This window comes from Opisthocomus hoazin, chromosome 19, assembly GCF_030867145.1.
Source record: "Opisthocomus hoazin isolate bOpiHoa1 chromosome 19, bOpiHoa1.hap1, whole genome shotgun sequence".
NCBI classification, from domain to species: domain Eukaryota; kingdom Metazoa; phylum Chordata; class Aves; order Opisthocomiformes; family Opisthocomidae; genus Opisthocomus; species Opisthocomus hoazin.
The window spans coordinates 13,746,767-13,767,831 of NC_134432.1; the positions used below are offsets into that span (position 1 = coordinate 13,746,767).

Below are 21,065 nucleotides of genomic sequence, written 5' to 3' on the forward strand. Positions count from 1 at the left end.
CAAGTTGTAGCAGGAAGAGCTATTTTAGAGCAGTGACAAATACTCAAGTTTGATTTAAATACATTTTTCAGGTTGTTTTTATTTAATATCTTGAACATTTAATATCTTGAACATTGGACTGTGCTTTGGTCCAAATTTGTCATCCTCCTCAAAATCACAATCTACTGCTCAAGGGGTCTTTTCCGCACCTGGAGCCTGGCTGCACACATCTGCCCATGCTCTTCACGCTGGATGCGATAAACGGTTCTGCCTGAGCAGTTTTAACCCCGCTTCTGCTTTCTTTTGGTGGAATTTTCTGACATATTTCTAAAACTGCAAAATCTTATTTTCTTCTGTCTTCTTACTAGTTGTTTTTGCTAGTTAAGCCTGGAGTTTTTTGCTTGCCAGCCTCCAGATTTATGTTCCGTTCCTGGAAGAGCTCAAAAGTAGATTCTTGAAGCGAGATCCTCGAGGAGCTGGCTATATCAGCTGTCCCGCTGCAGTGCGTGGGTGATGCAGGCACTGGGCCTTCGTTTCCTGTCGAACAGGAGATGTTAACGAGAAGACATCGTTTTCTTGATCCTTTTTTGTAACCTTTTAGCAGATGGGATCTGTCTTCCCGCTCTGCTCTGGATCCCAAGTCTCACTGCTATTTATTGTTCCAGATCAACTGTGCGGAGCCCCTGGTCTGCAGAGATGGGCTCTGGTTGCTGACTCTGTGCTCCATGTTCATTTGCAAAAAATGCAACTGTTGTCTGTGTAATTTAAGAGAATTAAGGCTGTTTCCCTGTACGGTTTGTTTGGATACCAAGAGGTTGCCAAGTGCGACAATGCGCCTGGACGCGGTGCTGTGCAGCCTGCTGTAGGTGACCCTGCTTCGGCAGGGGTTGGACTGGGTGACCCACAGAGGTCCCTTCCAACCCCGACCATGCTGTGATTCTGTGATCTCTGACTTGCAAAGTCCTACTTCTACTCCCATTTTCTAGGGAGAAAACCTGATTCTGTTCAGATTAAGGGCAGCATTTCCATCTTACCTGGAGGGCAGAATTTTCTAACGCTGTTAAATTCACGTTCATGCAAAAATTCACGTTTCTCTTCCTTCCAAGCTCACGCTGGCCGCCTGGATAACAGCTGGATAACAGCGTGTCAGCCCGGGGAAGCGGGACCCGGAGCTCCTGTGCACCCCAGAGCCCGTTGTGGCGTGCATGCCTGCGCGGCTGCTTATGAATATGTACACACGGGCTCTGCCCACCAGCCGATGCATGAGAGTGACATCAAAGCCCTGCCTGCTGGAGGAGGGGACCCACAATGCAATACGCAGGCAGACGTGGAGGCAGCTCGCAGGGCCGCTGGCATCGCTGCGGCGGGCAGAGACCTCCATTGTCAGCCCTGGGGGTCCAGGCCCTGCGCGGGGCTGCGGGGAGAACCCCGGCGCCCGCAGGGCTGGGCTTGGGGGCTCTCTCCTGGGCTGGCTGGAGGGGGGCACGGAGGCAGCGTCACCCGGTCGGGGGGAGCATCCCGCGCTGCTGGGGCTCAGGCGGGGAGCGGGGTGCTGCCCCCTGACCCCCCGGGAGCCGGGGTGCTGCCATGAGCTCTCGGGATGAGCAGTTCCAAGCAGCAGCCCCTGCCCCAGCGGCTTCCTCCACCGATGATGGCATGACCTGGTGGTACAGGTGGCTGTGCAGGATTGCCGGGGTCCTCGGGGGCCTGTGTAAGTATCCCCTTCCCTTGCAGCCAAAGGTTCCCCCTCGGCGATGCTCGGGCACGCGGAAGCGCGCGTCGGGGCCCCTGCCTGCCCCCCGTTAGGGTCCCAGCGGCGCAGGGGGGCGTGCCATGAAACCATCATTTGGGGTTACGCGTTGGCATCCGCCCTGGACATCAGTTTGCTGCGTTTCGGGCAGAGGGAAGAGCTGTGGACGTGCCTTTTAGTTTGCACATGAGGGATGTGCTTTGCGGTCGCTGAACTTGTTGAATGTCAGCACCTGGGAGAAGGGACGTCACGGGGGGATCTGCAGACCCTCGAGTTTCTCCTTGGATGCTCGCTGGAGGTGGTGGGAGCAGCCGCCGAGCCCTGGTCCCGCGGGAGGGCTGTGGGCAGGTAAACCAGGCGGGGATTCTGCAAGCAGCAAGCTCGGTGCTCAGCGGGGTCAGGTCCAGGGCTTGAGCAGGGGCCACGGGATTTGGTTCATCCTGTTTCACTGTCAGGTGTTTGTATGTTCCTGCAGCTTATTTTTTTTCCCCATCCTGAAATGCAGGAGCATGTTTCCCACGTGGTACTCCTGTTGTTGATCGCATAGGGCCTGGCTGTGTCTTTTTTGAAGAAGAATAATGGACTTGGTTTTTGTTGGGTGTTTTTGAGGGGTCTAGTCTTGGACACAGAGAAGAAGGGAGCCGGTGTACTCTGACTTACCTGCTGCTGAAAAAAATATTTCCAGGGAAAAAGAGTCTTTGCAACTTTGCCAGAAATCCGCCTGTCCTGTAGTGCTGTTTTGCTACATTCTGTGGAGAGATTAATAGCTCTTAAAAGCAGGAGGGACTGTTATGACTGCTTAGTCTGATCTCCTGCAGAGCACAGGATGGAGAATTTCTTCTGCTTCAGGCCCATGACTTCTAGTAAAACAACAGCGTTTCTCAGCCAGTGCAGTCAGCCCTGATTTATTCCCTTGGCCGTAGCGTTTCGTCTGATCCCATCTCTCCCATGCCTGCCTCTTGCTTCAGCACTTGACTGCACAAGCCCACGGCTTTTTTGCAGCCGACCTTGTAGACCGTGGTATCGTTGGGCAGGCTCATTACAGCCCTTTTTGGCTAGGCTGGTGAAACGTATGCTGCTCTCACTGTTTTATGTCTTAGGTGCTGAAATTCTGGAGGTGTGAAAAGATTTGGTAGGACTGCTTTTACAGGGCAAAACGTACCGGCGCTTCTGGTCCCGGCAGACGGCCAAGAGACCAGCTGGGACGTGTCTGCAGCGCGGGTCCCAGGTTGGGGTTTGTGTACCGGCATCTTTCCCATGGGCCGGGGCTGAAGCCGGAGCCTCGGCGCTTTTTATGTGGCTTCGGCCCATGCAGAGCTCAGGGGGATGCGGATGGAGGGTGAGGAGCTGGCGACGATGGGTGTTGGGTGGCATTGGTGGCGTTGCCCACCTTGTGCTAGGGCAGCTCATGAGCGGCTTGAAAGCAGCGCATGTCTTTGAAGACATTTTTTCTCTGTCTTCACTTTTCAAAGCAGCTGAATTATGTTGGGATTATTTTCCCAACCTTTTGTTCACAGCTCTGAGAACTCATGACTTGTTTTTAAAGGAAAGCTGAGAGTTTTGAGTGTTTGGGTGAGTCTGGGAGAAGAAGCTTTTGGAAGAAGAGCCAGGCCCTTAACAGGATTGCCGATGATCTGGGGAGCCAGACAGCTTGCTCTGTAGCCCTGACAGTCTCCCTTCGTGAGGTTCATCAGGCAGAGAACGAGGCAGCGTGAGACACGGACTGCGCTCACGAGCAGGGAAATGGGGGGCTGTGGGAAGAGGCAGCCCTCCAGTGCCCCGTGCTAGCCATGGCCCGCTTCAAAATGCTCCGTGTTCAGCATCACCTTGTTAAAGGCAGACAGTTTGGAAAAGGGGTGATGAATAGAACACCAAGGCTGGAGTTTGCTGCTATTTTCAGAGCTTTCTATGAAAGAACAGAACTCATTTCTACAGATTTTGAGCAACTGGACTGTGGTCCTGCTACAGGGCTGGAGTATTTCTTACAGAAGGAAAAAATCTCTGTAAAAAGGAAGAGAAACTTTGTTAGTGGAGATGAGAATGGCAAAAAACATCTACCACGTGCAAACATCTGCAGCTCACAACTTGCTTAAGCCAGAAAGGTCCAGGGGCCGGAGCAGGAACAAGACCAACCAGTTCCGGGATCTGTTTCTGGCTCCTGCTGGCTTGGTGACCTTGGCCAAGGCACTTCTGTTCCTGGTTGTGAAAGGACGAGGAGAGTCTGTGGCTTTTGTAAAATGCTCGAGGAGCAAAAATAGCCTTGTATTGAGGACAGTGACCAGCTGCTTGAAATGAATAGAGCCTTTGTAGGGGGTGGTTTTCGTCCCCCCCCTCCCATTTGAGCTCCCAGTTATTTGTGCTTCCTCAAGGGATTCGGGATGGGACAGCAGTTAAACAAATGGCAGAACTGTCTGTCGTCCATAGCTCACGTGCCATTGAGCATAGTCTGCATTTTAAATCTAGTGTGAGGCCTCTGTTTTGCGGAAAAGAGGTCTCTAGGTTGGCAGCTCCGTCCCCTTTTGGCTATTGAGGCAGGAGCCGATCCCGTCCTGGTGGGACCAGGATGTTCCGGCCGCCGTGGGATGCGCTGCTCGGCAGAGGAGACCGAAGGTCACCGAATTGTTATCTTGGCGGCTGTTGGCAGCCGCCACCGAGTGCAGTGTTCCTGTGATTACCAACCTTTGACTCCTTCCGCGCTGGCTGGTGCTCGTGCTGACGCAGGGGCTTGCTCAGCTCCGGCGTGCTGGGTCGTTAGTCCGCTGGCAGCCGGGGCGGTTGCTCAGCTGAGACTCCTGCGGGGACGCTGAGCGCTTAAGGGCTGTTTTGGGGTGTTTGAGGACAAAACCAAACCAGAACCCTGACAAAACAACCTCTGTTTGGCTAGATTGAAAAAAGAGTGAGGCCAGAAACCCGCCTGGAAAACAACACTCTGCCTCCCTAGGTTTGTTCTGTGGTTGAGATCAGTTTTGTATTTCCGTGAGCCGCTTGGACTGCTCCACCGTGCTGTGAACCAAGGCAGGGTTCTGCCCCAGCCCCGGCTGCGTTTCGGGTGTAGTCAAGATACAGCTGATTTTTGCTGTTCTGCTAATTGTAAAGTGCCTGAAAGTCACTTAACATGATTTTCAGAAGCGTGCTTTCCCACATAAGCCTGTGGTGCTTCCCCTCAGCTCCTCTCCTCTCAGCGTCCAAGCGTCTGTTGGTCACAGAGGAGAACTGGAAACCTCCATGTTGTGCCCTGCTCCCCGTGCTGCCCGCTGCTCCCAGCAATCCTGCTTGCCGTTGCTTTTCCAGCTCTCCAGCTGTCTGCACGTGTGACCGGGAGCTGGTCATCCTGCCTCAGTGCCTCAGTTTCCCCTGCAGCGTGGGGACACTGACACTGGTCCCTTTGTGATGGGAGGGTGATAAGCGCCCTTGGAGCATGGATACTAGCATGTCCTCTGGCATTTCTCTTCTGCTGGGTGATCATCTTCTTGCAGGATTCTCTGAAAGATTGGGGGTCCTGTGGAATAGTGCTGGGCAGCCTTTAAAAATAACCTTGCTTGGTTGTTTCCTAAAACCAGGAGTCCACTTGCTCGTGGGGTGGCCTTAGATCGGCTCTGTTTCCCAGTCCGGTAAATAAGGACAACTATTTTTAAGGGAACTTTGAGGATTCAACAGTGACTGCTTAAAAGAAGCCTTACAAATGTGTGCCAGGCTTTTGAAGCTCAGGACTGCTCACAGTAGACCTGCTCGGGGGACCCGCTTCGAAAAACACGAGCAGACATCTGAAATACCCACCCCCGGGCTGGTTTTGTTCTCAGAGGTGGGCTCTGCTGCTCTGCGTTGTGCCGCTGATCATCCCCAGGACAGCCTTTCAGGGCTGCGTAATTTTAGCTGGAGTTTTGCAGGGTGTTGGTGTTTACTGTGGGCTCAGCCCGTGTCTGGCTGCCCTCCGTGCCCGGCTCGGGTTCCCTGGGCAGCAGCGGCAGTCTGTTGGTATCGGCGGAGGAGAAGGGCCGTATCGAGTGCCGGGAACGCTCTGCAAGTTTAATGAGGCAGGAAGGAGGCGCAGGGCTTGGACGCTGCTGCCTGGTTCCTCTCCTTGCAGTACAGAGTCAGGAGTCCTGCGGCTATTTTGGGCTCGGCTTTATCCGCTTCCATTTGTGTTAGTGGAGACCCAAACCTGGCTCTTTTCTGCCCGTCTCTAGTGGAGTTGCGCAGAACCAGCAGTGTGTGGCAGAGACCGGGTTCACCTCTGCTTTGTTTATTGCTTGCCCGTGTGCTGTGCTGCTGGAAGTCGTGTTTCTGCTGAACTTTCCCTGCGCTGCTCAGAGACGGGTTTCTGCTGGGATCTCTTTGTTCCTCCTGAGACAAAGCCGTAATTCCTTAGGAAATTAAAGCCAGGGTGCCACAGGGTGCCACATATGTGACTCCATGAAAAAGCAGGTGCTCTGTTGTTCTGCACTGTGCAAGCGTCACGCTGAGACCCCAAGCATTCGGAGCAAAAGGATTCCTGGCCGGAGGAGCTGGGAACAAACCCTCTCCCCTGCATCCTGGGGTCCTCTTTGGGCTGTCAGACCTTTCCACCCTCCTGTGCTGGTCTGTGCAGGCTGCTCTGCAGTGCCTAGAGATGCCAGCCAAGGCAAGGGCTCTTCTGGGCAGCCTCTGCTCTGCGATACAGCCCAAAACACAGGAGAGCAAAGTCATGCTGGTGTGGCTGCAAGGTCCCGCTGCAGGGCAGAGCTGGGAATAGAAGCCAGCCCTGCCTGCCAGGCTCCGGCCCCGCTGCTCCGTGGGCATGCTGGGTTGGTCTTCATGGTCACCAAAAGCCTCTTTGCTTTCCAGCCTGTGCCTTTGCTGGTCTCTGGAACTGTGTCACCATCAACCCCCTGAACATCGCGGCTGGCGTGTGGATGATGTGAGTAGAGTTTCTTTTTGGTTTTCTACTGGGAGGAAGGTTTGGTTCATTAGACACCACTGGGCAAGGGGCAGAGCTGCCCTGCTCGGGCAGTGGACGTGAGTGAAACCTCCATCAGGCTCTGCAGGCTCTGAGAATTGGCAGATCTTTATCCGTCGGGTGGGCTGGGGTGCTGGTTTTGTTCTATTTATATTATTTCTTCTTCTTTCCCTAGCCCCCTTCCCTACCCCTTTTTAGGTAAATACTGGAATACTTTTATCCAAAATAAAAGTGAGGCACCGGGATTTGGGAATTATCAAGAAGGGGGGAGGGAGCACAGAGGGGTCCAGCCCCACCATTCCATTCTGCCGGCGTTTGGCCATGGGAGTGGCTGGTCACTGGGGGGGCGGGGGGCATTGCCAACCCTCACCCTGGGCCACGTGGGCACGATTAACTCTGGTTTTCTCTATCTGGAGGCTCAATGCCTTCGTCCTGTTCCTGTGCGAAGCCCCCTTCTGCTGCCAGTTCATCGAGTTTGCGAATGCCGTCTCTGCAAGGGCGGACGGGCTGCGGCCCTGGCAGAAAGCTGCTTTCTACTGCGGGTGAGGATGCTGCTGGGGTGCGTTGTGGCACTGAAGCCACCCCGGGGACCGTGCTGGGATGCACGTGGGCTCGCATCCCTGCATCCCACGGGGAGTGGAGCCTGGCTTTGAGGGCTGCCTCTGTCTTCCAGGATGGCTGTGTTCCCCGTCATGCTCAGCCTGACGTTGACCACGCTCTTTGGAAATGCCATTGCGTTTGCCACCGGGGTGCTTTATGGCCTGTCGGCGCTCGGCAAAAAGTAAGAGAGAGATCTGTCTGCTGGTGGAGGGAAGGGGAAGGCGGACCTCCAGCCCTCACCCCCATCTGCCTCCCTGATGCTATGCTTTCCTCTTGTGCTAACCATGCTTTCAGGCGTAAATGCTGCCAGAGAACATCTCCCTGCTGTCTTCTCAAAGCCCTGGGAGGGAGGGTCCTAGGGTGTGCTGAAGCTCTGAGCTTTCCCTTGGGAGCTTGATCTAGGTTGCCCTGTGGGTCCCAGCCCTCCTTCTGCAGCTGTTGGATGGGTGGGCCCAGCTCTAGGGGTGGTGAGCGGCTGTGGTGGGGCCGGAGAGGGCCAGCAAGTCTCATTTCACTCCTGGCGTCCCTCGGTACGGAGAGGCCCTGGCCCCAGTTGGAACACCCCTGTGCCAGGCGCTTACCCACCATGGTGGGCACCCAGGACTCATGTCCCCACGCTGTCCCTTCTCTCTGCAGGGGAGATGCCATTTCCTATGCTCGGATCCACCAGCAGCAGAAGCAAATGGATGAAGAGAAGCTCACGGGGGCCCTAGAGGGACAGGCTCTCTGAAGCATGCGAGCTTGGGGTAACCGCTCCTGGACACGGAGATGTTGGTGAAGATACGGATAACCGCTCTGCCCTTCCCTCTGCCCGCTCCCCTCTCTGTAACACCGCGATTTCCCTGGACACTGCAGCAACCGGATATCTCAGGGGCTGGGGCAGGCTGTGCCCTCTTCTCACACCAGCAGCCAGACCTCAGCACGTTGGCTCCTCTTTCCTCCTCAACCCTCAACCGAATATCTCACAGTCACCCTATTTTTTAATTTTTTTTTTTTTTTTTTAATTTTTGCTGCAGAGGTGCTGGCTCTTTGAGTGCTGCTTTACAAGCCTAAACAGGTAGCCTTTCTTTGGAGTGATGCCTGATGATGAAACGAGGATGCAGCGCTCGTTGGGCACTGCTGTCCGGATGGGCCGAGCAGGGACAGAGCTGACGTGCCAGCTCCTTGCCTGCGCCGCTCTCGCGGGAGTCAGGGAGCTGCTGGCCTCGTGCCTGCGGGTGACCTGCCATTGCACGGTGCGTGGTTTCAGTAACGCTCTCTGCTGTGGCCCTTCCCAGGTGTAAGAATACACTAAGCCAGGGTTTAGCAATACGTGGTGATGCTTGAGCTTGGTCTTCTTCCACTGAGTGCGTTTTAATATGGGTCCGGCTGCGCCAGGCATCGGAGGTGTCGCTGCACGGGACAGGACATCCAGCAAAAAACCCTGTAAAGACAATAACCCTCTCGGCAGAGGGGTGCCGGGGGTGCCGGAGCAGATCCTGGTACCTACACAGCACAGTCCCCCCTTCCTCTGGATGCAGCTGCTGGCAGTTACTGCAATTTACTTGAATTATAAGAACTAATTACTTTGTCTTAATAAGGGTACTTTTCTTAAGCTTCATTCTTTTACTGGGGAAGAAGGGAAGTGAGGTTTGCTTTACCTCAGCTGAAAAAGGGTGCTATTGCTTGAGCCAAGCAGGACTTTTTGCTGGTGTAAAGGTTACTGGTGTGCAAGAGCATCCATCTCTTGTGAACCTGGGGGCTCTGCTCTGTTATCTCCCACTCCTGGCATCTGCTCGTGCTCCCACGGCCCATCCCTCTGCGCAAGGGACCTGCTCTTTGCTTCTGTCTGGTAGAGTCTTTCTCTTGGGGCTTGTGTTCTTTTTGGATCAGTCCTGGGCCGGTTTTGTGTGGGAAGGTGGCATATGCTTCCTTTGCAAACACGAAGTCTGCACCATTTCAGTGTGGATAGCTGGGATGTCTAGCTTTATTGTTCCAGGCTCTATCAGTTGTTTTCACATCAGATTTTCTGTTTGCTTTGTATCATGCAGAACAAAGCTGCTCACTAAGTCCAGATCCCCCTCTGCTCATCACGGTGTCTTCTGGGGGGTTTAATTTATTTGATTTTACATGATTGCTTTTTGTTTTGATTAGGAAAAAGGAGAATAATTTATTTCTAGTTACTTAAGTATTTTGATGGGACTCCTTTTCTCTGGACATAGGAGAAAGGAGTGCTCTGTTTCCTGTCCTTCAAAGGACTGCCTTGTTTCACTGGTGGGGTCTCTGAACCCAGGGAGAGCCTGGGATGCTGTAACTGGGATGCTGTAAAATCCTATTTCAGCCTTCGGAGCATTTCTCAGACTTCGGAAAGTGTGTTGTCCTTTGACCCTTTTGTCTTCTTCTGGGCCACTGGCGTGACAAAGTTTGGTTTTCCCCTCTTCTGGGAGAGAGAAGGGAGGAAAACCAGGCTGTAGCTGCTGGGTTGGAGGTCTGTGCTCTCGCAGCAGCCCAGGCAGGCAGCAGCTATGGCGAGCAGTGGCAGCGGGGACTGCAGCCTGTGCTTACTCCCCTGCCCTGGCAGCTGAGGTCCCGCGGCCCCCAACACTCTGTGGTCCCATTGGAATCACTGGGGTACAGTGAGGTTGCGCTGTGGTCCGAGCAATGGTGTGAGAGGCTGACGGCTGTCTGTCCGAAGGGTCTGTCTGCCAGCCACTCTGCGGCTTCTGAGCAGTGTCGTGTTGGAAACTATCCAGATAACATGTCCTTCCTCTGGGCATGGTGTGTATTCACGTCAGCTGAACGGCACCAGAACATCTCCCTGGCAGAGCCTGGGATGGAGCCGCTGCTGGAGGGGGTTGCTGTAGCGTGGGCATTGCAGCGGGAGCAGAGTGGTCCCTGGAGATCGGGGGGCTAAGCCCTTGGCTAATGTTAGCTGTTGTTTCTTCGGTGGAGTTCAGGGAGGTGTGAGGATTTACACCGGTCGGGAATGCGGCTTGGGTTTGTTTGCATGCTCAGGTCCCGGCAGCTAGGTGCTGGGTAACCACTTTGTGCTAAGCCCCTTTCCCCCCAGGCCTCTGAACTGTGATTGCTCTGAGACCAGCTTGTCTGGGACGCAGAATCGGCACCGCCAGCCCAGATGCAGCTGGTTTGAATAAAGGCTGTGCCGTTTCGGAGCCCCCAGCTCTGGGCTGCTCCCTGTCGCTGCATGCAACGCACGGGGCTGTGACCTCCCTTGCACGCGTGTGTGCAGGGACCACAGCCTCCTGCGTGGGTCACGCTGCCTGCGGGCACGGGGAGCTGCGGGACGAACACGCTGCAGCCCGTGGGATGCTTCAGTGGCAGCAGCCTCTGCTCTTCGAGCCAGCCGTGTCCCGGTGCAGTACCTTTACCGAGTGGCTCAAGTGCAGAGTCCTGCCTGGCAGACAGGAGCTCTGCTCTGATTTCAGGGGGGTTTGGGGAGTGAAGTAGTGTTTAGTAGAGGAATGGTGCAGACTGATGCACGTAGCTACAAGCATGTCTTTGGTAGTGACTGCTGTGCTCTGTGAGTAGTTCCACAGTAGCTTTAGTGACAGGAGGGGAAAGGCAAAGCGAAGGTGATGGAGTAACGCGTGCAGGCTGGTTTACGCCCACGGTGATGAAGCGCAGAACTGGTGGGACCCTTGCTGGCTTCACCCAGTTGCTGCTGGTCTACGGCATTGGGACAGTCCCTGGGGCTGGCGCAGGCAGATGCTGCTCCAGGTCACCTGGAGGGCTCATCGACACGGACGGGTCTGCTCTGCTCCCTTGGCACCAAGTGCAGGAGTCCCTTGGACGCCAGCAGTACTGTCACACTGTGTCTTGCGACAGTCAGGTCCGACACTGGGGCCAAGGCAAGCGAACGATCTGCCTCAGCTCTGCCACCATTAGCAGGTGGCAACGCTCAGCTCTGAGCTCAAGGCTTTTTTTGAAAATGGGTCTCAGGGACTCTTCTGTAAGAGCTGAGCTGGAGCCTTTGGCCACAATGCTTAAAAACACCACGTCTCTTCAGTGTCTCTGTGGCTATTGCTACAGGAGGGGTCTCAGATCCGTGCTCCAAGACTGCTGGTGCCTACAGACATGCGTCTGGAGTGGGAGCTCCTGGGAATTTTGGCAGTCAGCGATGCAGCTGAAATCAAGCCAGACGTTGCCATCATTGCAGGTGCGGCCTGGCAAAGTATGCATGCAGTGTCTGCAGCACCCATGGCTTTCAGGAGATGGAGTGACAATTAGTGGATGGCCTCACCTCCGTGTGGGCAAGAGACTGTTTTTGTGGAGATAGAAAGGAACTTTAGAGTAGTAGCATCACAGTAGTTAATATGCCCATTCACAGTGCATGGTGGTTATTCATTGTGTTTAGAGGCACCATCAGGGTGCTTGGAGCTGTGTAAGGATAAATGAAGTTAAAAGCCCTGCTCTAGAGATTTTACAGGCTCAGTCCAATCCCTGCTGATGGCGTCCAGGCTGGATAGCTAATCCACGGGGTCTCTACGGAAGAGGTTCTGCTTGCCAGGTCTTGGAAAGGCGTCTTGGGAGATGACGGGACAGAAGCTTTGTGTGGACTCAAGAGCAGGTGAAGCAGTGACTACAGTGAGTTCTTGGCACCAAGTGTGGAAAGACACCTGGGTACTGGCTGTTTCACCATTCACCACGTGAGCTGTGCACTTCTCTTACTTGCATGCACTGATACAGCGTGCAACTCTTCCTTCTCCCATGCAGTCGTGAAGATGACAATGCTTGTTGGTATAAGCTCCACTGTCCCCTGGGGCTGTCCATCGGGTGTGAAGAGAAGAGCAAAAGCTCACTTTCTGCTATGTACCCAGACCTCACTGCTCTGGGCAGGAGCTGCTTTTGTAACACCAATTGATTCTCTGTGTGTGCAGTGAATAAAAAGACCATTCTACCTCTGGAAAGAGCCACTGTGATTTCTCAGACTCTAAATGTTGTAGCAAAAACCCTCAGACTTTCTGTATGAAAGAAAAGGAGGTCACTCAGAAAATTTCCCCAATGATGTTCTCATAGGACCTGAAGAGTCCAACCTCATTTCATATTCGGGCATTTCCTCATTAGGGTGAGCCCTGGGAAGCTCAATTCATCTTTGTCATTTTCTTCTCAGGAAAAAAACAGCCGCTGTCTGCAGGGAAGGGTTTCACTGAAGTGAAGATATCAAGACCTGGTCCATAGCCATGTGACAAAGAGATGGCTCTAGCACAGGGCTGCCAGAGATCCTAATCTTCAGAAGGTCAGTGGGAACCAGAGGCTCTTGAGACCTGTGGTAATTAGGCCATGCTTAGAAACAGTCATATTCCAGCCAGGGCTGAACATCTTTTTGGAAATGGGTCTCAGCTGCAAAGGTTAGGTTTAATTCTGTATTTTCTCTGTGGTTTTGATTTTGGCCCATCTCTTGTCCTGTGTCCCTGGCTGCTTTAAATTAGTCCTCTGATAAAGCATATCTTCTCTTAGGTGATTTCTCTCATCTCCTGCTGCAGAGAATCTGAATAGTAGTCAGCATATCTTGAGATCTGGGTTAAGTAAGCTATGTTACCCCTCGCTTCCTTGTCACAGCAGGCTGAATGTTCCAGGGGTAGGAGGACACAAGCATCTCCACCAGCCCTCGGGGTGCCAAGTGTGTTTCAGGAGGTTGGACAAGTGCTTGGGCAAATCACCTGCTGGCTCAGGCTTTGTTCTGCCCTTTGGGGAGGAATAAGGCCATTTGTTCCTCACAGCCATAACTGCCTCCTGCAGCTGTTTCACCTAGGGTTGGGCTCTGAAAAAAATACGCCTTAATCTTGCAGAATACACAGGAAAGAGGTAAGAGCAATTTGCTACTAACTATGCAGTTGAAATCTCAAAGTGATGGAGATGGAGGCTCCACACACAGCGATGATGGAGGCACATCCACGCTCCTCTTTGCGGATGAGTAGAACACTGGGGGGAAGGAGCTGCCCCAGTACAAGGTGTTGTCAGTACCTACCCTGTCTTTCCTACAGGCAATCACTTGCACTACAGCTGAATGTTTGTCTGTTCCTCCTCTTTGTTTTGTCCTGGATTTTCTTTGTGAACTGTATATGGTCTTATTCGTTAAGCTTCTAGTGTAATGTGTGTTTTTAGAGCAATAAAACATGGCAGCTTTTTATACAACATATCTGGCTTTGCCTCTTTCAAGGTCCTTAAGTAGCTGAGACTCATCTGGGAAGCTGCAGGCTTCTGTGGTCCCTGTGTCACCGTCCTGGCCTGCCTCTCCCATCCCACCCACCTGCAGCTCCCTGCTCTGCAAATCAAGGCAATATATTGGAGGTGGAGGCAAAACTGGTTTATTCTTGCAACTACACGATGAGCCTTTGCCAAAACGGCTACAGCTGTTAACTCTGTTCCAGCCAAACCCTGGGGCTCTCGAGCTGCTTGGGTGGCTGCTGAGCGAAGGACATGCGTGGTCTCTTGTCCACAGCCTCATGTTCTGTTTTCCATGACATCTTTATCTCCAGCCTGGCGCGGGTTACCTGGTCCCATACCTCGGGTTAACGCGTTGCCCAGAGAGCAACAGGTAGTGTTGGATGATGGGAAGAGAAGGTAAAGCTGTTGCAGATCATTGCTGCCTGTTCCTCTCCCGTTGCCTTCGCAGAGAGCTCCAGCCTCCACCTCCAGCAGCACAACCGCCTTCTTTGTTGCCCTCGAGCATGGGGGCTGGTGGCCTGGCACGGCTGGCAGACAACAGCTCCTACCTCATGAATGACCTCCGGCCGGTCCTGAAGAAGGCCTCGATCTGTTCCAGGGACCTGCCTTTGGTTTCGGGAACGCAGCAGCCTGTGAATAAGATGTTCCCAGCACAGATGACAGCGAAGAATAGGAAGGGCACTTCGAGGCCAAAGGCTTCCTGGAAAGCAGGACAGAAAGCAGATGTGAGCTGGTGCAGAGAGGGTCTGAGGAGAGACTGTGGACACCATCCCAGGGCAGTACCCACCACAACCCGGAGGAAGAACTGGGTCAGGGTGAAGGCCGTCAGCCAGCTCACGACGACGCAGAGGCCTGAGGCCACCCCACGGGCTTTCAGAGGGAGGATCTCCGACATCAGCAACCAAGTGATGGGGCCCCAGCCCATGGCGTAACCTGCAGGGGAGGGTGGGGTGAGGCTGTTGAGGCTTCAAAGCCTGCTGAGGAGTGCAGAAGAGCCCAGTGCAATCCTGCCCTGCTGCCTCATCAATCATTATTGCCCCCCATTTATGCTCTGTCAGTCCTCAAAGTGATTTCAGATGCCATCTTTCTTGGTCTTCCAGTGACATCTGCCTTTCTTCCAGCTCCAAGCCCCAAACTCCCTTCTCTGTATCACCCTGCCGCAGATGAGAAACGTCCCCCCAGGCTGGTACCCAGTCCTGTGCTGTGGACCGCAGGCTCTCAGTCTCTGCGCTTACCCATTATGAAGAACATGGTTGCCAGGAGGGGGATGAGGGTGATGTAGTTGGTCGGCTCAGCAGGAAGGTTGGCAGAGGTCACCAGCGTCTTGTTGGCAATGGTGCCGTTCTGAGAAGCTGGCACCAAGTGGATATAGAGCCCCATGGTCAGGTTGGAGACCAACATGACACCAGCTGTGGAGAGATGTAACAGCACAGTGGGACCAATGGGTGAGTGATCTCCGTGCCAAGGACCGAGCTCCTGGGAACACCTCTGCTCAGGAGCTGAGCCACCACCAAAGGAAAGAGACCTCGCCACTCCCTGCCCGAGTCCTGCATGGCTGAAGTTTCCACTCTTACATGTTTGCACAGCTCCTGGAAATCCTTAAAATATGACTTTCGCTTGCACATCAGTGGGAGAGAGACCTACCTGATACAAAGAGAAGGATCTTCCTCCCAGCTTTATCCATCGACACAGCAGCGATCGCCACCGAGAAGAGACGTACCAAGCCAACAAGGGCTGCATCGTACTCTGGTTTCTGCAACGGCAAAAGCGGTGGGGAAGCTGAGATGAGAGAGCCAGGGAAAGGGCAGGTTCCTACATGTGTTGCCTTGACTCTGGCTGATGCCTTTGTCAAAGCTATCCTCCTAGACACCAGAGAGGTGAAGCTCAGAGGAGGAGAGCAGGGAGAGAGTAGGGCCAGTCCTGCCCTCAGTCCTCATGCAGGCTCTTGCAGGGCAGGTGCTTGGCTATTGCTGCCAACCAGGTGCTTTAAAAAAAGCTTCAGAGTTTGGGTCTTAGAGCTGCAGCAGTCTTGGAGTATCAGGGAGCCATCACTGAAGATGGAGTGGTCCGAGCACGGGCCGAACTCCAGGGCTCACCAGGATGACCGATGTTTTCTTGAATATCGACTGCAGGTACACAAGGACGCAGGTGACACCGGAGAGCTGCTGCAGGAACCTCATCCCCACCGCAATCAGGATGGGCTTGTAAATAAAGGGGCCCTTGATCTCGGCACAGGAAATCCGCCGGCTCTGGAGGGGACAAAGCCAGAAAGCTGAGGCGTTACCACCCCTGGGCACCACCACAACACCCAGAAGATGGCTCAGGGGTTGTCTGAAAGAGGATGGATTTTGCAGTTTTCACATTATATCTCCCTCGGGCTGGAGGTGGGCCTCCTCACCTGCTTCCTCACGCTGTCCTTGATCTGCTCATACTCCCGGGCATAGTCCGTGTCCTTGCCCCGCAGCCAGCACAGTGACCGCAGGGCCTCATCGTCTTTCCCCTGGGAGAGCAGGAACCGGGGCGAGTTGGGCATGAAGCAGAGCAGGACGATCATCAGCAGCACGGGCACCTCCCCTGCAACGGCCAGCCAGCGCCAGTCCAGGACCAGCCCTGCCAGAGCAGCACGGTTAGCAGGGGAGCCTGCCCTTGCCTCCCCACCAGCACCCCGACAGCAGACGTCCAGGGGAGATAAAAAAAATCCCCCAAACTAGAGGGAGATTTTCCTTTTTTTTTTTTCTCTCCCAGCAAAGAAGGGTTTTCAGCTGTTGTTCAATATGGGGAAATTTCAATAAGCTCCCCCAAATCTTAGAGGGCCCTGGAAGATCCTGCAGCAGCCCAGGCACACGCTGGGCAGGAGATGCACACGCAGTTCATCGCGTGCTGCCCGTCAGCCCTGATGAAACCTCGGCGTGACCCTGGTGATGGCCACGGGTCGGTGGGGGTGATGGACTCATCCCTCTGAGCACACACACAGAAGTGTGGGTTGTGCGCAGGCGATCCTGTCCAGTCCCTTTGCACACCCGTGGTGGTGCTTGCGAGCTGGCTGCGAGGGGAAGGAATCCATCAACTTCCTGAGAAAGTTGTTTAAAATAAACTCCCTTCTCCGTGGTCTCACCAAGGGTTTCCTGCCCACCGAACATGGAGATACTTGCCCAGGGCATACAGGATGAGGGAGCCCAGCACTGCCATGATCTGAGGACAAGCACCCAGCATGCCTCTGACCCCAGGGTGGGAGATCTCCGAGATGTAGACCTGGAGTGGGACAACACACACTTCACGGAGCTGCAATATACAGCCGTCACCACCAAAACCTGCCCTCTGTCACCTCGCAGTCATCCACTGCGGCTGGGGGAACCCGAGACTGCTGGGAAACTGCCCTCTCGGGGTGGAAACCTGAGCGGTCCGGCAGCAGGAGCTGGTCCTGGCAGGCGGAGAGGACAGCCTTGCAGGCACCCCGCTTGCCTCCCGCGCCCCGGCCTGGGAGAAGTGCTCCAAGGCAGGCTCAGACTCCGGTTACTGGAAAGACATGCCCCAGGGTTACTCAGATCTTGCCTTCCCCTCTGCCGGCAACACGAGGTTGGCGTTTGGTAAATGTGGGAGGAAATAACTGCCGGGAGGAACAGGGCAGGGATCGAGGAGCTGCCTTCCCTCTTCTGCGGGCAAGAAAGCCCAGCGCCGTGGGGCCAGCTCGGGCTGGCTGTGCCAGTGCTGCTAGCCCAACGCATCCTCCCGATCCCCCACCTGCAGCCCTGGAGCTCTGCTGATGCCTCCAAGAAGCAGTGAGATGCCCCAGGCTCAGCTACGGCATTGCCCCATCTCCCGCCGTGCAAATCCCCAGCAAACTCCCTCCCGTGGCCTGTTACCGGGATGGATGCGGACGTCACGCCGCCGGCGTAGCCCGTCAGCACGCGGCCCAGCAGCAGCATCCCGATCCCCTGGGCGCCGGCCATCAGCGCGTACCCCACGGCGGAGGGCAGCGCCGAGAACATGATGCTCAGCTTGCGGCCCAGGCGGTCGTTGAGGATCATGGCGCTGAGCCCCCCCGCCGCTGCTCCCAGCGTGAACACCGACTGCGGGGAGACACGGAGAGGGGGCTCGGTGGGGCTGGGCTCCCCCCGCAAACCCACTGGCTCTGCCCCCAGCCCGGCAGCGACAGCCCCGCTCCTTACCCCGAACCAGGATGCCGTGTGCTGGTCCAGCCTCAGCGCAGGGCTGGGCTGAGCCTCCAGCGCGGGGATGACGGGCGAGGGGTAAACCAGGGCGAAGCCGAAATTGAAGTTCCCCAGGACAGCGGCAAACACGGCCAGGTAGAGCCGCTCGTTGTGGAGGCTCCTGAGGGAGGGAGCGAGAAGGACGCGTTGGGTGCCCTTATTGCGCCCGGCAGAATCTTTAACTCTGCCTCGCAGCTTCCCCCAGCCTTTGCCGAGGCTCTCGTGACACCCAGGGTGGGAGTTTCCCAGGGGACAGCCCTGTACAGCCCAGGGCTGGTGGAGTTTCTCCGAGCAGAGCAGCAGCCGCTCCTGGCGTGTGGTGGGGGGCCAGAGCCCGTCCCCCCGGACACGGCCGGTGCTTTCCTCTGCGCTGGGCGGTTTACAGCGGGTTCAACAAACTGAGAAAAGCAGAAGCTGCAGGCGGGCGGCATCATGGACCCAGCCAGCTCGCCTGGCAGAGCGGGGAGGGGGTTCCTTTCACAGCCCCCATGCCCCCCAGCAGGACCTTGTGCCCCCATGAGACTCGGATACCCAAAGCACACCCCCCCCACAGCCCTCCTGGGCGGGCTCACCCAGCACCGCACACCCCGGGCAGGAGGAGACCCCATCTCACAGCAACTCAGGAATGACATCAGAGTGAAGCAGCTCTCCCACTGGCTCCCCCCAGCCCAGCGCCCTTGGGACGGGGGGCACAGCCCACCCCGCAGCCAGCCCCACGGCCCCAGCCCAGCCCGTACCGCAAGTACGCCTTGTCGAGCCTCTTGCCAGCGCTCTCGGGGAAGGTCCGATACGAGGAGCTCGTCTTCCTCACGAGGGGCTCCCGCGCGCTGGGCTCCATGGCAGCGCTGTGGCCGGTGCCCGTCACGGTGCGGGTGCTGCTTCGCTCGGGGCCGGATGCCCGGGGCTGCCTCGGAGAGGAAGAGGCAGTTGAAAGCGAAAGGGGAGCGGCTGTCTGGTGTTGCCTAATCAGAGAAATCTGTGCCTCGTGGGCTCACACCCTGCTGGCCTCTTGTAAGGAAACTGGGGGGGCCAGAAAACCAGCGGGCAAAGAGCCACGAAGGTGCCCAGCAGCCTTCATCCCATGCCCGCCCACCCATGTCCCACCCAGACCCCATCGACTCCAAAGCTCACCACGGCAGCGGCACTTACAGGGACAATCCTGGCAGAACCGTTTCCACCAGCAGAAACGTCCCTCTGCCCAGGCCACGTCTGTCCTCTCGAGGAACCGGCACCAGTCGGACTGGCCAAACACTGCACCCACGTGAGCCTTCACAGCCACCCTGGGGAAGGGTTATTTGGCGTAGACCAGAACTGAGGAAGAGGAAGAAGAGGAAAGGAGAGGGAGGTGAACATGGAGGGGGCCCAGGGAGCAGGTGAGGGGGATGCAGAGCGCTGATGAGGATGGAAGAGGGGGCAGCGGCATCTCTGCAGCATTGGATGCAGCTGCTGGGGGCCCTGAGCTGTCCACGGGTGTCTTTGCCCTCTCACCCTGATTGCCCCCAACCCTGCAGGGCTCAGAGCGTTGTGCTGGGACATCTGCAGGTATGGGGGGGCTGCAAGGGCCAAACTCACCCCATAGGAAAGGGGGACACACACCTACAGGCTTTGCAGTTGGATTTGATTAGCAAAAGATGCCTTTCCCTAAACTACTGTAATGCTCCTCTTGTTTCCATCATTCACCTTAGATCCTGGTGCTTTTGTGAGCACCTGGATGGTTTCTGCACCCCCAAGCCTGGCTGGAAGCCCCAGTGACACTTCGGTGTCAGCCGGGACCCACTACGCTCTTCCCTCTGGGCAATCTGGTTCCCCTTCTGAAACCACCAAGTGCCACCTTTAGCGTCTGATCGATGCTGGGGATTTACGGCTGACTCAGGCACTCGGGGCTGTGATTTTTCTGCGGGAAAAAAGGTCGTGGAGCAAGGGGATGTCGGGGCAACAGGCCAGCTCACCCAAAAAATGTGGAGATTCACTGTGTGAATTTGCAGCATCCTTCCTCTCCAAATTCCCTAAGGCCTCTTATTGAGAAAGTTATTCTTCATCCCCTCTGCCCCTCCCAGGCCTCAGCTTTTTCCCCAAACCTGGTAAACCGAGTCTCTGCAATACAATATTTACAATGTTCTACCCCAAAGCAGGTGCCTTTCAGCCTTACAAGGAGTTAAACAAAAGACCCCAGGAAGCAGAGTGCTGTCACAAAAGGGGTGTGTGAGGTGTGGAGGGCTGCAGGGCGATGCTGCTGGGGCTGGTCTGGGGGAATAAAAGGCTGCAGGTGCTGAGCATGATGATGCTTACTGGGGAATGTGGCTGTAAGGTCTCTGGGGGCTGAGGCTGCTGCAAGGTAAGGGCTTTTCTCTTCTTCTTCCCGGATCCTTGTTTTTGCTGTAAATATCTGTAGTAAGGTAGGAAGTTGTGGGCTTGCTGGTTAGTTATCTCTGGCTCTTTCTGTTGTGGAATGGCTTGGTTGCTGCATTTGTGACCATGGTGGGGCTGAACGTGCCGCCCCGTGTGGGGTCACGCCAGCTCCATGCTTGTGCTGCTCGGAGAGGTTTGTGTGCCGGGTGCTGGGTCCCTGCTGGGAGCGATACTGCTTAGACCAAAGGTGTGAAACCTGCCTCGCTACTCTGTGCTGTGCTGGGGGTGAGGGCGAGAAAGGCTTCTGTGCGTGCTGAGGGGTCTGTCCTTCTGTTGTGTGTGCGTCCTTCAGATCTTCGTGTCTCAAAGACAAAGGCTGGGAGCTTCCCGTTTGCAAAGGTGCAAACAGAAACAGGGAGGGCACAAATTAACTGTTCCCCCATGCATCTCTCCCCCACCTTTCTGAAGAAGAGAAGGCTGAAAGGGAACCTAATAAATGTTTATAAATATCTCAAGGGTGGGGGTCAGGTGGATGGGGCCAGACTCTTTCCAGTGGTGCCCAGTGACAGAACAAGGGGCAATGGGCACAAACTGAAGCACAGGAAGTTCCGTCTGAACATGAGGAAGAACTTCTTCCCTCTAAGGGTGATGGAGCCCTGGCCCAGGCTGCCCAGGGAGGCTGTGGAGTCTCCTTCTCTGGAGATATTCCAGCCCCGCCTGGACGTGGTCCTGTGCAGCCGGCTGTGGGTGACCCTGCTTCGGCAGGGGGTTGGACTGGGTGACCCACAGAGGTCCCTTCCAACCCCAACCATGCTGTGATTCTGTGATGTGTCCTGACGGGGTAAGGGGAATCGGTGGCCGTGCCGGGCACTGACCCGGCTGCGCAGTCTGGTGGCTCGGACAGGGAGAGGACGACTCGGAGCAGACTGCCATGAAATGGCCGTCTGCATGCCACAACATCTCTTGCTAACTTCTCTCCCTCCCTTCACCTCTTTTTGGAGATCGATGTAGCCTCTAGCAAGGGACTTCAAGCAGCAGGATCTGCATCTCCTCTTGGTCCGGGGCTTTGGGC

At 55.5% G+C, this 21,065-nt stretch overlaps 2 protein-coding genes across 2 annotated transcripts; one reads left to right on the plus strand and one right to left on the minus strand.

Moving 5' to 3' along the window:
- The first annotated feature begins 1,306 nt into the window (after positions 1 to 1,306).
- CACFD1 (calcium channel flower domain containing 1) lies at positions 1,307 to 12,172 on the plus strand. The gene is made up of 5 exons (XM_009934174.2): positions 1,307 to 1,690; positions 6,554 to 6,626; positions 7,082 to 7,207; positions 7,339 to 7,446; positions 7,902 to 12,172. Exons 1-5 carry the CDS (start codon positions 1,567 to 1,569, stop codon positions 7,993 to 7,995), a joined length of 525 nt encoding a protein of 174 aa, XP_009932476.2. The 5' UTR covers positions 1,307 to 1,566; the 3' UTR covers positions 7,996 to 12,172.
- Positions 12,173 to 13,568: 1,396 nt separating this feature from the next.
- On the minus strand, positions 13,569 to 18,482 carry SLC2A6 (solute carrier family 2 member 6). The gene is made up of 10 exons (XM_075439438.1): positions 18,382 to 18,482; positions 17,603 to 17,765; positions 17,297 to 17,503; positions 16,586 to 16,685; positions 15,832 to 16,043; positions 15,530 to 15,682; positions 15,078 to 15,186; positions 14,669 to 14,842; positions 14,221 to 14,366; positions 13,569 to 14,133 (listed from the first exon to the last, which is right to left on the minus strand). The coding sequence occupies exons 1-10, from the start codon at positions 18,480 to 18,482 to the stop codon at positions 13,978 to 13,980; spliced, it is 1,521 nt and encodes a 506-aa protein (XP_075295553.1). The 3' UTR covers positions 13,569 to 13,977.
- Between the last annotated feature and the right edge of the window lie 2,583 nt (positions 18,483 to 21,065).

Excerpts from the sequence above, each read along its gene's own strand:
- SLC2A6 (XM_075439438.1), bottom strand. The coding sequence starts at position 18,482 with ATGGAGCCCAGCGCGCGGGAGCCCCTCGTGAGGAAGACGAGCTCCTCG. Across the intron at positions 16,686-17,296 it reads TGACGTCCGCATCCATCCCG|GTCTACATCTCGGAGATCTC; the intron begins GTAACAGGCCAC and ends GTCCCACTCCAG. Across the intron at positions 15,187-15,529 it reads AGAAAACATCGGTCATCCTG|AAACCAGAGTACGATGCAGC; the intron begins GTGAGCCCTGGA and ends TTGCCGTTGCAG.
- CACFD1 (XM_009934174.2), top strand. The coding sequence starts at position 1,567 with ATGAGCTCTCGGGATGAGCAGTTCCAAGCAGCAGCCCCTGCCCCAGCG. Across the intron at positions 1,691-6,553 it reads CGGGGTCCTCGGGGGCCTGT|CCTGTGCCTTTGCTGGTCTC; the intron begins GTAAGTATCCCC and ends TTTGCTTTCCAG. Across the intron at positions 6,627-7,081 it reads GCGGCTGGCGTGTGGATGAT|GCTCAATGCCTTCGTCCTGT; the intron begins GTGAGTAGAGTT and ends CTCTATCTGGAG.